Here is a 16,812-nt window from a genome sequence, read left to right on the forward strand (position 1 = left end):
AAAGGGGAAAGAATTCATATATTTAGAGAGAAGGTTTTGTTCAGTCGTGATGCCTTTATCTGAATGTATGTCTGGGGATGCTGAAAATGTAATTAAAAGCTCTAGAGTTTGGGGCTTTTTTCTTTGGTTTTTGGAAACATCAAACTCTGGCGGCTGTGGATGATGACACATCTTTTTTGCTCGCAGCCTTGGACCAAGCCAGTTGTGAAAGTGCCAAGAAACTTGGACAAACAGCTTAGCCATTAAAATTGAAAGGTTAAATTAATGTGGCTTGAAGTTTCTTTCCACTTCCTGGGAAGAAATAGATTTTTGTAGTTGTCAACTTTTTTATAGCCATCATTAACATCATGAATTGAGAAAACGTATATACACTTTAAATACGTTTTTCTAGGATTTTTATGTTATTTCACCCATGAATTCAATACATGTAGAAGGCATACTTGTTCATTGTATTATAAAGATGCTTTAATGAAACAGAAAATAAACTTAATGACCATTGCATATTAATTCAGGGAAATAAATTCAATCAGTTCAAAGCATTTGAAACAGATTTGAAAAGAGCTTTAAAGTTTTGTGAATCTATGGTGTTTCAAAAAGTCGATAAATTCACTCTTTCTTTTTTTTTTTTGCCCAGCTGGAGAACTTAATGCTTGATAAAGATGGTCACATCAAAATTACAGACTTTGGCCTCTGCAAGGAAGGAATCACCGATGCTGCTACCATGAAGACCTTCTGTGGGACGCCAGAGTATCTGGCACCAGAGGTAAAGAAACCCCTGATGGTTAACAAAGCCTGCAACTATCCCAAAAACTGTCAGTATTAATCAATGGAGCATATGCAGTAGACCATGAACATGCTCAACAATTTTTAAATGACAAATTTATAATTTCAGCAGTTTATGTTCAGAAAATATGGCTACTTAGCCTCAAAGTTACCTCAGGTTGAGGTTATTCGCTTACTTTGGGTAAACTTACCAAAGTCGCATAACCTGCTTTCTGGAATACCTTGAAAGGAGAGAGGGACAGCTGTAGGTCAGGGAAATGGGTGTGCCGAAAGTTTTCTAGTTGGTGAAAGGAACTTCTTGTTGACAGTTGCGTTGGCCAGTCAGCATTAACCATACTTATTCTTTTACATTGGAAGATGATGGCAGTAAGACGTGCTGTAATGTTGTATATATCATAGATATGTATATTACAATTAGGGCTGTCGATTTTACACAGTAATTTGGTGTGATTAATTGTGGCCCTATTATGCCTTTTTTAAGGTTCCTAATATTGTTTTGGGAGTCTCCTACAACAGGTTTACATGCATGCAAGTTCAAAAAACACTTTCGTTTTCTCATAATATACATTTAATTTCACCTAAGTTCACCAAAGATTGGTAAATTATTAGTTTGAAGCAGTTCAATGAATCAGTCTCTCTAAACCCCTCCTTTCAGTGTAAAAAACTACGAATTTTGAACAATCGCTAGAAAATATAAACATCAATTATAAATCATACTTACACGTTGAGATTCAGAGAAGCAAGCTGGTCCAAATAAACTGGGCATTGATCCATATTTTAAGACCAAGCATTTTGTGAATCCTGCGTCAAACTCCCCGAGGTTTGAGAAGCAGTCGTCAGTAAAATGACGGAAACACAACAAAAGATTGTACTGCTGTGGTATTGTTGAAATAATTTTCCCTGGCCTTCTGCGTGTGCAATAAGTGGGCTTCTTTTACTTTTGAGAGACAATAACTTCATATATGGTGCACTTTAAGAGTTTTTTTTAAGAGATGTTTTCATTCACTTAGAGCTATGTTACACGCTACATGAAAGGTCATTTTCAAAAATCCATAATAGGGGCACTTTAACGCATTTAACGCACCCTGACCTGTACGTTTTCTTACATTGCATGCAGTTGCTTAGTGACGAACATGATGCAGGGCAACGACTGACTTCGTGATGAAGCCTATTATAATTCAGTTAAATGCCCCTGTTTGTCCTTGTCAGGCAAAACATTGATGTTTGTTTAAATGCACTTTTAGTGAAAGTCCAGAAGAACATACCATTGTAAATCATAACTGTATTACAAGTAGCCTAAAAAAAATAAAAATTAAAAATTAATTTTGAACTTAAGAACAGCTAGTGTGACTCTAACAGTTAATTTAAGAGACATTTGGATCCTTCAAGTAATTGTAATTTTTTTAATTATTTTGATTACTGATACACTATAAGACCAAAACAAACTTGCGGTGGTGATGACGTCACTAACCCGCGGCCATGCAGAATGAAGTTTCAAAGATACTTTACAATTTCATATTTTTAATATCATTATCACCATTTTTAGAGCAGGTTGTCTTGATTCAAAGGAGATAACATGATGTGTAGCGCTTGAGAAAATAGGTGAAAATTGGTGAAATCAAACACCAGGAAAACATATTGGTGTTATGTCATATGTTATGAATTTTAGCTTTCAAATGTGCAAGGAGGAAAGTATAATAACTATGGTATCAATTATTCTTTAAAAGACTGAACTGGTTATAAAGTGTATTACAAATAAATAAACAAATGAATTAATGGAAAAAAACAAATACATTTTATATATATATATATATATATATATATATATATATATATATATATATATATATATATATATATATATATATATATATATATATATATATTAAAATACATATTAATACACTTTATACACTGCATTTATTTGATAAAAATACAGTAAAACAGTAATATTGTGAAATATTATTACTATTAAAAACAGCTTTTCATTTTCAGCATTCTTTCAAGAATATAAAGTTCAAAAGAGCAACATTTTACAAAAGAAATATTTTGTAACATAAATGTCTTTCAATCAATTGAATAAAAGTAATTTTTTTTCTTACAAAAAATCTTACTGACCCCAAATTTTTGAAAGGTAGTGTAAATAAATACAATATTAATATATTACCACTTCGCTTCATTTCATTACCATTGCATGTGTAGGCTGTGTTATAAGTGTTAGATATTTTTATCAGTAATATAATGCACACCCTGATAAATCAGAGCATAGATCATGTCTTAAATGAAATAAATAGCAAAAATAAGTATCATTTTATTTTCATTTGAATAGTTTTTTGCTGTTCAACCTTCTGTTCAACCAGAGGTTTACATGGTGCCCAGATTGCAGTGGCTAAATCCATATTTATAGACAGGAGGGGGGAGCGGGCAGGGGGCGGCAGCGGGAGTGAAGGGGGATATAGATTCCACTCGAAAAAGTACGGAAGACAATTTGGCGCAACATTTTGTTTTGCTCAGCCTGGCCGCTGTGCCAGGAGATGATTTGAGTGTTGGTTATTTTTCACAAGAGTATGTGATTGCACAAAAAAGTACATGCTAAACAGAGGCAGATGGTGGCAGATGGGGAAGGTTGGAAGAAGGTGGCTGGGAAACCTGGAAATCTATACTGCCGTACTGGTGTAAAAATAACAGAGCACAGCCTGAGCCAAGTTCTGGAGATGCAAAGTAGAGGGGGATTAGAGAGAGAGAGAGAGAAAGAAGAAAGAGAGAGAGTGTGAAAGATATTTTAAGGGAAAAAATATTTTCTTTTAGGGTTACAGAAGTGAAATTGGAATAGTTTCGCTTAAATTTGGCCCTCACCAAATGTTTTAAGTGTTAATGAGAATGAATGAAGATACATTTACAGAAATACTTCTCTAATAACAGTTCGTTTTCACAAGCTGTATGTCATCTGTCATTGAGTTCTCATCTGTCACATCTTTAGCGTTTAGTAATTACAGCGTTTCTGCAGCATGTTTACAACCAATAAAACATTATCGCTGGTTTCCAGGTGTGATTCAGAGCACATTAGTTTTATCTAAATGAGCCTACAGGACGTGCGTTTGTCAGCATGCAGTTGTGGTTAGCGTTCGTCATCTTGAAGGATGCGTACAGGTGCTTAGCAGCAGGTAAGCGTGCATACCGCGATCCGTGCGTGTTTACAGTATGTGTGCATACACTTTGCACACCCCTATCTGTGTGATTGTGCGCAAGCGTCCTCATGTAGCCCGGCCAAAGTGGGATAAGCTCATGGAGGCTGTCTGTTCCACTGCCCTGCTGGGGAACTGGGCTGGTGGAGCCACAGGCTCTCTGTCCCATCCCTCCCCGGCCAGCCTTGCCAAGGGCCCAGTCCTGGGAGCAGCAGCCCTGCCACATGGCTGTCCGAGCAGGGGCCTGTTCCTCCCCTGCGGCCGCTCCTCCTCGCCTGTGGCTCTGGAACAGGGAGACCCCAACTGGCTCTGTGTGCATTAATCGCATCCCCGCCTGCAGCCGAGCTGCTCACGTACACTCCCAGGACAAACAGCACAATCCGGCCATACGTGCCGCACACACACATGAACAGTGTCCTCGTGTTTCTGTGCATGCTTATGCTCCTGTTTGCTTCCAGAACACACAGTCCTGTCTTCGCATAGACGTGCACAAATACACCCATTCTGTCTGTCTAATTCAAACACACTTTAATTCACACTCACAATTAAAGGAATAACTTTGATGAAAAGCACCCTTAACTTTGAAAAAATCACTTGAACTTTGTTGTATGAAGAAGCTGCAACAGAAATATAATGAACGATGCCCATGTTCAGTAAATAATTCAATTAATTATGAATAATAATAGCATTAAATAATTATTCCACCATGTAATGTAGTTGAAATCACACAGTGCACAATCAGCACATTTGATATGACATTTATTTATTCCACCAAGTAACATACACTACTGTTCAAAAGTTTGTGGTCGGTAAAATTTGTGCTCTTATGCTCACCAAGGCTGTAGTTATTTGATCAAAACTACTGTAAAAACAATTTAAAATAACTGTTTTCTATTTCAGTATATTTTATAATGTAATTTATTCCTGTGATGCAAAGCAGAATTTTCAGCATCATTACTCCAGACTTCAGTGCCACATGATCCTTCAGAAATCATTCTAATATGAAGTATTCATTTCTTTAATAATTACAGATCCCAAACTTTTGAACTGTAGTGTAGTTTAAAACACACAGTGTGTGCAATGTACCTTTCAGCGCATTCGCTCTGACATATATGTGGCGTAGTCATATACACCCATCTCACTGTATGGAGGTTGTTAGCGCTGCTTTCACACATGGACGTTCATATTGTGCTCCCTAATCAGATAGAGTAATGAATGCTGCTGTTGACTCATGCAGTTCTGCCTGTTTTTAAAGATCAGAAAGGAGACATCATTATAACACCACTCTGAGCATATGCTTAACTGGCTCAGTGCCAGCCAGCCTTGTCATTATTCAGACGTATTAATCACCACTCTCCACTCTGAAGAGTTCCTCTCCATCGCACGCTAACTCCAGCCGCCTTGTTTTTGCCACCTAGACTTTAAGAGCTACCGGTAAGGTGTGTATGAGCGTCCTCGGTAATTGGGGCCCGGGATGCTTGCCCAAAAGCACAGCTTTGATCCAACGATATCAGGCTTTTAGGACTGTGCTTCCAGGTTCCAACTCTATCCTGTGCTGAAACTTTGACCCGATCCGCTGGTGCAGGATGAACGTTCAATCACTTTTATCAGTCCAGAGCTGATGGGCCAGAGAGACGGAGCTGGCTTGCGCTGATATGATTTTGGTGATGATAAGCACTACAATAAGAGTGTGTGAAGTGCTGCCATTATCAGCTACTCATATTCATATATTAGCACTGTTGTTCATAACTGCCATTTATTTTGAAACTCTCAGCTGTAATGACTGTTATGAACATGAAATTGATTGTTATGTTTCTCATGGACGGACGGACGGATGGACAGACGGATAGATATATAGAATAATTGACGGATGGATGGATAGACGGATAGATATAGAATGATTGACGGGTGGATGGATGGGTGGGTCGATGAATGATGGATTGATGAATAGACGTATGTATAGATAGATAGATACAGATGGATGGATGGACAGACGGATAGATATATAGAAGGATGGATGGATGGTGGATGGGTGGGTGATTGGATAGATATATAGATGTATGGATTGATGTATGGATGGATGGATGGGTGGGTGGGTGGATGATGGATGGATGGATGGATAGGTGGGTGGATGATAGATAGATGGGTGGGTGGATGGCTATATAGATAGATGGATAGATAGATATATACGTTGGATGGATGGATGGATGGGATGATGGATGGATAAATGGGTGGGTGGATGATGGATAGATATATAGATGTATGTATAGATAGATAGATGATGGATGGATGGATGGACAGATGTATGGAATGATTGACGGATGGACGGATGAGACGATGGATGGATAAATGGGTGGGTTGATGATGGATTGATGTATAGACGTATGTATAGATAGATAGATACAGATGGATGGATGGACAGATGGATAGATATATAGAAGGATGGATGGATGGATGGATGGATGGATGGATGGATGGATGGATGGGTCTGTCTGGATGAGTGGGTGGATGGATGGATGGATGGATGGATAAATGGATAGGTCGATGGATGGATAGATGGGTGGGTGGGTGTATGATGGATAGGTGGGTGGATGATAGATAGATAGATGGGAGGGTGGATGGCTATACAGATAGATGGATGGATGGATAGATAGATATATACGTTGGATGGATGGATAGGATGATAGATGGATAAATGGGTGGGTGGATGATGGATAGATATATAGATGTATCTATAGATAGATAGATGATGGATGGATGGACAGACAGATAGATATATAGATGGATGATGAGTCGATGGATAGATGGGTGGGTGAATGATAGATAGATGTATAGATGGATGCTATACAGATGGATGGATGGATGGATGGATAGATATGGATGGATAGATGGGTAGATAGATGGATGGATGGATTTTAGAATGCATTACATGTGTTTAATTTATTTAAATTGCAAATTCCTCTTTCTGTCACTGAAATTCCAATTCAACTTCTGTGGGGTGTGGCCAATTCAATTCACATTCACACTCATGAATTAAAAGAGAGACAGTTCTGAATCTTCCACATCCCTGCTCCATATTTTTGAGAGGTTTTTGACTGTTTATCCATGATTAAATGTTAAACAGGTTAACACTTTAACATATTTAACATTCAATGATGAGGTTTTCTTTCTGTACAAAGAGTCCTGATACATTTTGGGGTCTACCTTTGATATTTTGAGGGTCGATCTTGAATGCTTTCATGCAGGAATGTTTGTGTTTGTCCTCAGGTGCTGGAGGACAATGATTACGGCCGTGCGGTGGACTGGTGGGGTCTTGGTGTGGTCATGTATGAGATGATGTGTGGCCGACTGCCTTTCTACAATCAGGACCATGAGAAGCTCTTTGAGCTCATTCTAATGGAGGACATCAAGTTCCCCAGGACGCTTTCTGCTGATGCCAAGTCTCTTCTGTCAGGTCTGCTCATCAAAGATCCCAATAAGAGGTACAAAACACACCTGGTCTAAATCAGAAACATTCATCACAATACAGATAGATTTCTTTATATTTCACCTAATTAGACATGAACTGGTGTAAAATCATCAGTTGTCTTCTGGCTAAATACATGTCCCATCCTTTCATTTTTCCTGTCAGACTTGGTGGAGGTCCGGATGATGCTAAGGAAATTATGCGACATAGTTTCTTTGCTGGAATTGACTGGCAGGATGTCTATGATAAAAAGGTAACTTAGAGTTTATGCTGTCCTGCTTTCTCCAATACACATAAAGGTATTTTCATGTTGTGCTGAATATTGAAGTCGACCTCTGCATCACAGTAAAAATATAAAAAAAAAAAAAAAAAAAAAAAAATTCTTGTAATTTTGACTATTTTTTGTAATTGTGATGTTATATCTCATAATTGAGTTTTGTATGTCATAATTTGATTTTCATTCTTATTTTACGCTATTTCAATTAAATAGTTCATTAAAAGTTGTACACAGCAGAATACTTTTAATAGTAGGCTACATGTTGCAACAGAGGTTGTGCGACTCAATGTTATAATAGGTCACTGTCACTTAAACTGCCTTCTCAAATAACACAATGGCTGGCAGAAGAGGTGCAGTTCAGAGGCGTTAGATTGAGCCCTCCAGCTCGCCACACTATATGCAGTGTCAGATCTGCACAAACAGGTGCTCCGTTTTTTTTTTTTTTTCATCCCCCTCTCCTCCTTCCTCAGCTGATACCTCCCTTCAAGCCTCAGGTGTCGTCAGAGACAGATACCAGATATTTCGATGAAGAGTTCACAGCTCAGACGATTACAATAACCCCTCCTGAAAAATGTGAGTTTGTCTGTTGTTTGTTGTTTATCTCTGCATACATTGACAATTCTCTAATGATACAAACGTGCATTCAGAAACATACTGCCTTGATGTAGTATTGTGCTGAATTAATTATCTTAGTGGTGAGAGGTGTGCCATGTACTGGAAAATTGTTTTTTGGCACAAATCGAGATCACCTGAAAACTACGGGTGTTACTTTGTGTTCACACATAATATTGTTTAAGAAGGTTTGTGAAGAAGTTATCTGGTTGTTCAGTACATTCTTCATCTCAAACACACAGACCCTGACAGAATCTGAAGAATATTTGATTTAAAGATCTTAAAATGATCTCAAACAGAGCTTCTGCATACAATTAGTTGAAAGCATTTTCAAATTAGCAAAGATATTTTTTTAAATTTATAGAATTTTAGTAATGACCTATTTTAGGAAAGTCTGAGATTTCTGCATTCAGTTGGGGTATTGATACTTTTATTCAGCAAGGATGCATCAAATTGATCAAAAGTGACAGGAAAGACATGTATAATGTAACAAAAGATTTCTACTTCAAATAAATGCTGTTCTTTTGAACTTATTATTCATCAAATAATCCTGAATAAAATGTATCAGTTTCCACTAAAAAAAAGCAAGATAAATATTAATAATAAGAAATGTTTCTTGAGCAGCATATAGAGTGCCCCAGGGATGACGCGTTTTTGTAGGCCAACCCGGAAGTTAGCGGCGCACGGGTTCCCTCGGTTGAAAGCCTATGCATTTTTTTCCATAGACTTTTGGAAAATTGCAGAAAATAAGCTCTGTGTTTAACAAAGGGTTATGACACTTACACGTTTTGATTATCAAGATAATCTTTACAAGTGAACACAACATTTATAGATTTTGAAGCATAAATAAAGTCATCAGATATAAAAAGCTAACAGTAGGCTATAAACGGACTACAGCACACCATGGTCGCGGATCAACGTTGTCACCACCAAGCTTCCTCAAACTTTATTTAGAAAACAACTTTATTTAAAAACATGCTCACTGATTATGACCTGCGCTGTTATTAATACTTATCCACTTTTTCATGAGAAATGCTGTCCAAATGTCCCGTTTTTAATGATGACGTCTAAAGTCCCCGCCAAAGGAAGTAGTCCCTTTAAGCAATTTGTTAGCAACCGCCGATTTTAATACACAGTAAAAGATTAAAAAAATCACAAGTGGGTTATAACTGGTGTGTTTTATGTCAAAGATCAAAACGTGAAAGTATTTAGAGGCTTTGTTAACCACAGACCTTATTTCAGGCGATTTAGCAAAAACCCATTCAAAAAACCCATAGACTTTACGGCGTTGGAACCGGAAGTCCTAAAATGCTAACTCGCTTCTGGGTTTTGCCTACAAAAATGCGTCATCCCTGAGGCACTCTATTAGAATGATTTCTGAAGGATCATGTGACACTGAGGTCTGGAGTAATGGCTGCTAAAATTAAGCTTTTCATGACAGGAATAAATTACAATTTATAATATATTAAAATAGAATACTGATATTATAAATTGTAATAATATTTCACAATAGTACTTTTTTTTTTTTTTTTTTACAGTATTTTGTATTTAAAAAATTAAGCCTTTAAAAGATTTCTTTCAAAAACATTAAAACATCTTACCGACTCCAAACTTATGAACTGCAGTGTGTAATGGACCTTCAGTCCACTGAAATCTCTCTTGATCAGAAGAGCAGCCAACACATTATTATTATTATTTTCATTATTGTAGAGGTAAATTACTTTTTCCATCAGCGACCTTGACCGTATAAACATTTATTAAATGAAATGCTAATCAAAAACGTTTTGAACCGTTTTTGTGCTTTTGCTGCACATGTCGGTTACAGTACTTTCCATCAACTCTTCTGAATGCTAAATTAAAAAGGTCTTGAGAGTGTGAGGTAAAACTAAGGCAGTAATATTTTCAGTATCAAAGCCAAAGCTTATAAAAGGTCTAGTCGATATTTAGGACGTGTGGGACGAATTAAATTTTGTCCTCATAACCCTTTTAATAAAAGCAACAACCTTGTTTTCGCCTGCAAACTGTCAAGTCTTCCACAGACTCCATATTCAACAGCTTGTTTCCTGTAAGTGTGTGGGTGCCAGTTTTTTGGCATATTGTAGGCTTTTTTGTGACCTGATGGGAAGTGTAAAAGCGGCTCAGATAAAGTTTTCTTCTCAGCTAACTGGAGAAAATATTTTATTCGCCTGGCTGAAAACGACCGGTAACATTACACTAGCCACTCCTGACCGATTATCCCTGTGCCCTTCTCCTCAGTTGATGAAGATGGGATGGATTGCATGGACAACGAGCGACGGCCACACTTCCCCCAGTTCTCCTACTCCGCCAGCGGGAGAGAGTGAGCGCCACGCAGCCGACACTGCCTCATCCTCATCAAGGTCACCACTGGAACAAATTAAGTCTTCAGCTTCTAACAGCCCCGGCCCTATTGACCCTCCATCGTCCATCTTGGTTCTGTCATTTGTTTAGCTAGACCAAGGGAAACTTCTGATTTAGGGTGATGGGAATTTGCACGTGGGGTCGGACCGAGGTCCAGCCCGCTCAAACGTCCTCACAGCTCCAGCCCAAAGGTTGGGTCGAGATGGGAGAACTTTTGCTGGTTGTTAGGAGTTTTGTATTTATTATGTTTCTCTTTTTGGTTTGAGATTCACATTCCTTATTCAATGGGAACTGATATCAAGACACATCCATTCAGTTCAGACGAAAACATATAACTGCATGGCTAGAGATTCACATGGGTTTTACGATTCCAATCTCTCGGGTACATGTAGTATAACTACACAAAATCGCTCCAGTCTCAGCTTTTTAAGGCTCACCTTCTGTTATATAAACTTAAAACTGCCATAAACGGTTTACTCAGGCTTCACAGAGGACATCTGTGTTCAACTCATCAGTCACCAGGACTAGCTTTACCCCTCATCATTCCACAACACAGTATTCCTTCATATGAAGCCCTGTGAACCTGAGCTATGCAGTGCTAAACCGTCACTAAAACTACCCGTTATAAATGGTTACTCAGATTAATTCGACCATAAACGTATTCATGGAAGGCTTTATTTCTTGCATATCACTCCTTAAGAAAAATGTTCTCAGTGTTTTATAGAAAAGATGGCACGTTTGACTGATGTGGAGTGTTTTATGCAGTGATAAATGGCTGTGATGTAGTTTCATATGATGATCAGAATGAATTCCCCCAGACTTTTTGTGAGAAACCCTTTCCACTCAACGCTCAATAGTGCAATCACAGTATAACAAAACAAACAAACAACAACAAAAAAAAAGCCAGCATTAATAGAAAAAATGTCAGGAAGCACTATTTTATTTGTTTTATAATAAGAAAAAAAGTGATTAAAAAATATATATATTTAAGCAAATTTAATTTATTCTTTTCTGTTTGTTTGTTTGTCCTTTCGTTTATTAAGAGTGCTTTCGAAGTCTCCTTTTTTGAATAAAACAAATGCACCTAAAAAGGCTTACGAATGTAGACGGGTCAATGCAAAGGCCTTCATTTGTTTTCTATTTTGTTTTCTCTTAACTGTCCCCCCCCCCCCCACACCAGTGTAGTGTTGGAGTTTCATTTTCCTCCTCAACATTGTGAGCAGTCTGAGTGATGTTGAAATGTGTTTGCTTGTCTTTCCACCAATGAAAGGGCTGTAAAAGACCATACTGATTCATTCAGCTGTCCTCTGGCAGTAGGTTACTGTATGTGAAAGTCTGTAACAGAGAAGGACACGTGCTCCATTGTGCTTAGCGTTAGCTGTTAATGAGCATTTAAACACAACACTGCACATTCTCGTTGTTGCTTCAAGGCAGGAGAGTGAAAATTAAGGAATCATTTTGTTTAATTGTAGGTATAGATAAATTAAATGCTATTTTGAGCGTTGACGTGCTTGGCTACATCTAATATGTTCACATTCCTTCCTAAAATATTATTGTACACAAATCAAATCCTTCCATCATGGCCTCATACGCCAATCAGATATTAGCTTAAAAATTCTTAAGTGAACATTAAGCATTTTTATGGCTTTTAACCCCGGGTTATCGTCGTTCTAAACACCGCTTTTAACCCCGGGTAAAGGAGCGTTTCACACTAGCAGCGCTTTTTACCCGGGGTTATGAAACCCTGCTCCAGAGCAGAGTTAGCAGTTCTTTTGTGTTAACCCCAACCTTTATAGTGTGAAATAATGCGGTGTTAGAATGTTACAACTAGATGCTTAGCAACCGACAACCAATCGCGTGCCTTAAATTCACGCGCTTTGGGCAGAGACGGAAACAACGCACAATATAAATGATACAATATATATGGTAGGAAAAATGTCAAACAGCGATGGAACAATTAGTTTCATTCTTACCTTTATAGTTTGAAAAGTTTACTCAGAAAAACTTGATATTACAGTCAGCAATGTGTAATATGAGGACACGCAATGCTAGACAGGGTTGCCAGGTTTTCACAACAAAACCTCCCAAAACTAGCCCAATGACATTTCAGGGGGGGTCCCATGATAAAATCACATTCCGGGGGGGAAAATTCGCGTTTTTGGTGGGGCTCCCCTGGTAAAATTTGCATTCCAGGTACTAAATATCACGTTATTTTGGGTTAATTCAACCTGCGGACATAAAAAACAACCCGCGGCAACAGTGTAAAAGTTACCCAATTCTGCAGGAAAACTGATAACTGATGCTAGAAGACGTGTCACTCGTATTGTTTTGAAAGGGAGAATGGCGGAATAAGTCCCGCCTTCTAAATAATCACCGACTGGTAAAGTCATCGCGTCACTTCAGCGGCCGTTAGAATCACCGGTTTCTATAGAAACAGTCAGACGCTCGCCTCCGAAGAGATGCGCATTTAGGTCTGCGCATGCGCATTAGTTTGATCCAGCCTGGAAAATACCGTTTTTGAGAATTTTTGAAATGAGAATTTGATGTTTCCCCATTCAAAGATGCCCAAAGATGCATGATGCACAGGATGCCCGAGAGGCGTTTCAAAGATGGCCGCCGAGTGAAATAACTTGTCTTAAAGGGACTTTGCCTTTATGTAAAGAGGTCACGTGCAGCGTTTGTCCAGTCAGTAACACTGACACCGCGGTGGTTTAGAAATGTGCAGTGTTTAACGGCAGCTTATGAATACCCAGGATTAACTGTTAACCGGTTTAGAATGACCCAGGGTTAACTATTTCAATTGTGAAAAGCCCTTATAAGTAAAAAAAATATTTCTGGTTGCATTTTTCTGAGGATTTACTTGAATGAAGCTTGATAGGATAGTTAAGGGAACCAGGACAGTGATGAATGAGTTCAGATGGACAGTGTTCTTTAAATGAGATCAAAGGGAAATATAGAGTAATAATTTGATATATGCAGTACATATCTTGATAGTGTTCGGCAATAAAACAGTATGTGGTGTTTATTTTCTGAGTGTAAAGATGGCTTATGTGCATGTTGCTGTTGCATTTAATGTGTCCTTTTAATTTGGGCAGGAATGGCAAAAACTTAAATTTATATTTGCCTTGAAATGTGGCCCAGTGCAGCTTCTGTATGAGGTTGGAATGAGAATTTTCGTATTGAGGTGGGACATTAATAAAGAGGGAAGTGATATACTAGGAAGGACTGTCGCTAAAATGATAATGGTGTTAAAGGATTAGTTCACTTTTAAATGAAAATTAGCCCAAGATTTACTCTCCCTCAAGCCATCCTAGGTGTATATGACTTTCTGATGAACACAATGGGAGAAATATTAATAAATATCTTGACGCATTTAAAGCTTTATAATGGCAGTGAGTGAGGATCAACGAGTAGGAAGCTGAAGAAACTGCATCCATTATAAACGCACTCCACACGTTCATCAGAAACTCATATACACCAAGGACGGCTCGAGGGTGAGTAAAGCTTGGGGTAATTTTCATTTGAGAGTGACCTAATCCTTTAAAGGTGCGTATATGAAAAGTGAAGTAGAGTGAGGCGTCTGAACTGGAGTTTCTTGTATGTGTGTTAAGGTCTGATGTGGATTTGATGACGAGTGGTTAAGGACGATTCAGAAAGTTTGTCCACATTCCTCACAGAGCTTTCCGCCAAAATGCCTGCATTGATTGTGAGCGTTGTTCATTTTTCAGTGGTGTAATGTGTGATGCTGTAGCATGGTACTGTTGCTCTATTGCCAGATTTTTGTTGATTTAAAACTGTGATGTCCAACCCAATAATGATCTCTGATAGCACAGCTGTGGTACTGCAGGAAGATTCGCTGTTCGTGTCATTCTGTCTTCCAACTTAAAAGTTTTCCTTTAGATCATTCCTTGCCTATTCCCCCATTCCTTTTTCTTATTTTATTTATTTGTTGTTTGAGAGAAAGAGAAAGAAAAAGCGGTTAATGCCACTACCTGATAGAATTTAATAGGCTTGTACTGCTGACTGTTTAGTTTTTTTTGGTGTTCGGTTTTGTTTGTTTGCTTGTTTTATTACTTTTTTATTTATCACAGAATAACTTTTTGTGTCTTGTTTTACATTTTCTGGTTAGGTAACATTTACAATTTAAAATGATATTGAATAGGGAGATGAAAGCACTCGTTTTGTATTTTTTATTTTTTTCCTCTTTTATTTTTGCTTTTTTTAACTTTAGACAAACTGATTTGTGGTTGTACGACTCTTTATTTAATCATACTGTGATGCTGTTCATCCATCTTTAATATGCACTTGTGAGGGACCAAAGTGTTTTCCTCAAGACATGGAGAGGCAGAGAATGTTGTTGTTCATTGGGGCGGTACCTTGCATGTGAAATACATTCATTGGTAATACTTTATTTAAACAGCAGAAGGGCCTTTGGCTTTGGCCAAATCAATCACACACTTTTGTAACTCCATATTTTAACACTCGGCTTTGTATCTGCCTGTAGTAGCACTTTCATACCCATTGCTCTTTTTATAAAGCTCAGCATAAGAAAATAAGGTCCCTGCTTGGGGGGGGAAAGAATACAGGAAAATAAACAAAAGGAAAAAAAAAAAAGAAGAAAATACTTGAAAGCACAGATTCGCCCTCATAGACCTCATGCTCATAGATTTTACTTTTCTGAGTGATTGCGCTCTGTAATATGTAACAGCGTGGATGCAGATAGACATGAAATGCTGCCAGGAGACACAACCTTTGCCTGGTGACACAGACAGACTAATGTTTCCCAAGGTTTCCTAATGCTCTAGTGTTTTAGAAAAGCTGAGCTGTTCCGGTGTCACCACTTCAAGAGTTTCAGAGGACAATAAACCCAACCCAACCTAAAGTCATTATTCCCTGAATACTGAACTAGTGTGAGGAAGGGACCCATGGAGACATGGGCGGCACGGGCTCCATCCCTCCTAAGCGCACCTCAGTGTGCCACTGCTGCTACTGTTTGTACTGTCTACAACAGATTTTCTCTATATCGCGCTCCTGGTAGTGTATTATGAATGAGCATGAATTGTAAAGTATTTATTTAAAAACAAAAGACAAATCTTAAAAAAATGACAACAACAACAACAACAAAAAAAAAAAAACATTTTATGTCCATGTAGCTTTAGAGTTTGTGACATTTCTTGACCTTGCTAGCTCTGTCATTAGATCCATGTTAAGAACTAGTCATGTGGTTAAGAATTTTACATGGAAGGGATTAACAAAAAAATATTTTAAAAAAATAAAATAAAGAACTGTATTACCATCCTTCATCTTAAAAAAAAAAAAAAAAAAAAAAAAGTTTATTTCCTTAAATACAGTATAGGGCCCACACGGATGCGGGAAGCTTATCTGCAAGAAACTGTTTTTGTACACTGTACATCCTAGTATTTTTACACGTAAATGTATATGATAGGGATGCACATTATTTTCCTTCTTACAGACTGCTTAAATAAAGCACTGTCAATCTGCTTTGGGTTGAGTCGTATCTGTTTGACTTTTTTTTTCCAGACAAAGCATTCATGATTCCTTACACACCTCAAAACCTGTTGATGAACTTACAATCAACATTCAGATGTTAGGAAATCATTTATAGATATTTAATACAGTTTACAAAAAGTATTTAAAAAAAAAAACACACCATTAAATCTGTCCCTGTCATACAAAAACACATTAAATAATAATGGCCCCTGTTTTGGGGGAAAAAGTATAAAGGAAAATAAAATGAGAGGGGAAAACAAAACAGATAAAGGTGAATATGGTACATTTTTATGACGTTGGTTTTTATACGCATCACCCATAGGTATCACCACAGTTCTGATTTGAAATTTCTTCCAGTGAGTGGTGCTAAAAGTGTAGTGCTTTATTGTTTTTTTTAAAATAACGTACCACCAACACTCCACCTAAACCTATAGTGTTAACAAAAGCAAATGTGACATAAAAAGCATTCGTTTGAACTTGTTTTGATCTCTCATCTTCGAGCTCTTTTACCGCGACTCCTTTTTCCCTGGATTCGTACCCAAAGCTTAATTGTCCTAATTCAAACTCCGTACCAGCGGAGCTACGGAGCAGGCTTGTCT

General features: G+C 37.8%; 1 protein-coding gene across 2 annotated transcripts in view; it reads left to right on the forward strand.

The window, feature by feature from the left end:
* Positions 1-11,861, forward strand: part of akt3a (v-akt murine thymoma viral oncogene homolog 3a) — a 93,956-nt gene extending 82,095 nt beyond the window's left edge. For both annotated transcript variants that reach the window (XM_067386073.1, XM_067386074.1), the window contains exons 11-15: positions 635-763; positions 7,236-7,450; positions 7,600-7,687; positions 8,182-8,284; positions 10,580-11,861. In XM_067386073.1, coding sequence (XP_067242174.1) covers positions 635-763; positions 7,236-7,450; positions 7,600-7,687; positions 8,182-8,284; positions 10,580-10,665 — 621 coding nt within the window. In that variant the 3' untranslated portion in view covers positions 10,666-11,861. The remainder of the gene's footprint in view (positions 1-634; positions 764-7,235; positions 7,451-7,599; positions 7,688-8,181; positions 8,285-10,579) is intronic.
* The last annotated feature ends 4,951 nt before the right edge of the window (positions 11,862-16,812 follow it).

Source organism: Chanodichthys erythropterus, chromosome 5 (assembly GCF_024489055.1).
Source record: "Chanodichthys erythropterus isolate Z2021 chromosome 5, ASM2448905v1, whole genome shotgun sequence".
Lineage (NCBI taxonomy): Eukaryota > Metazoa > Chordata > Actinopteri > Cypriniformes > Xenocyprididae > Chanodichthys > Chanodichthys erythropterus.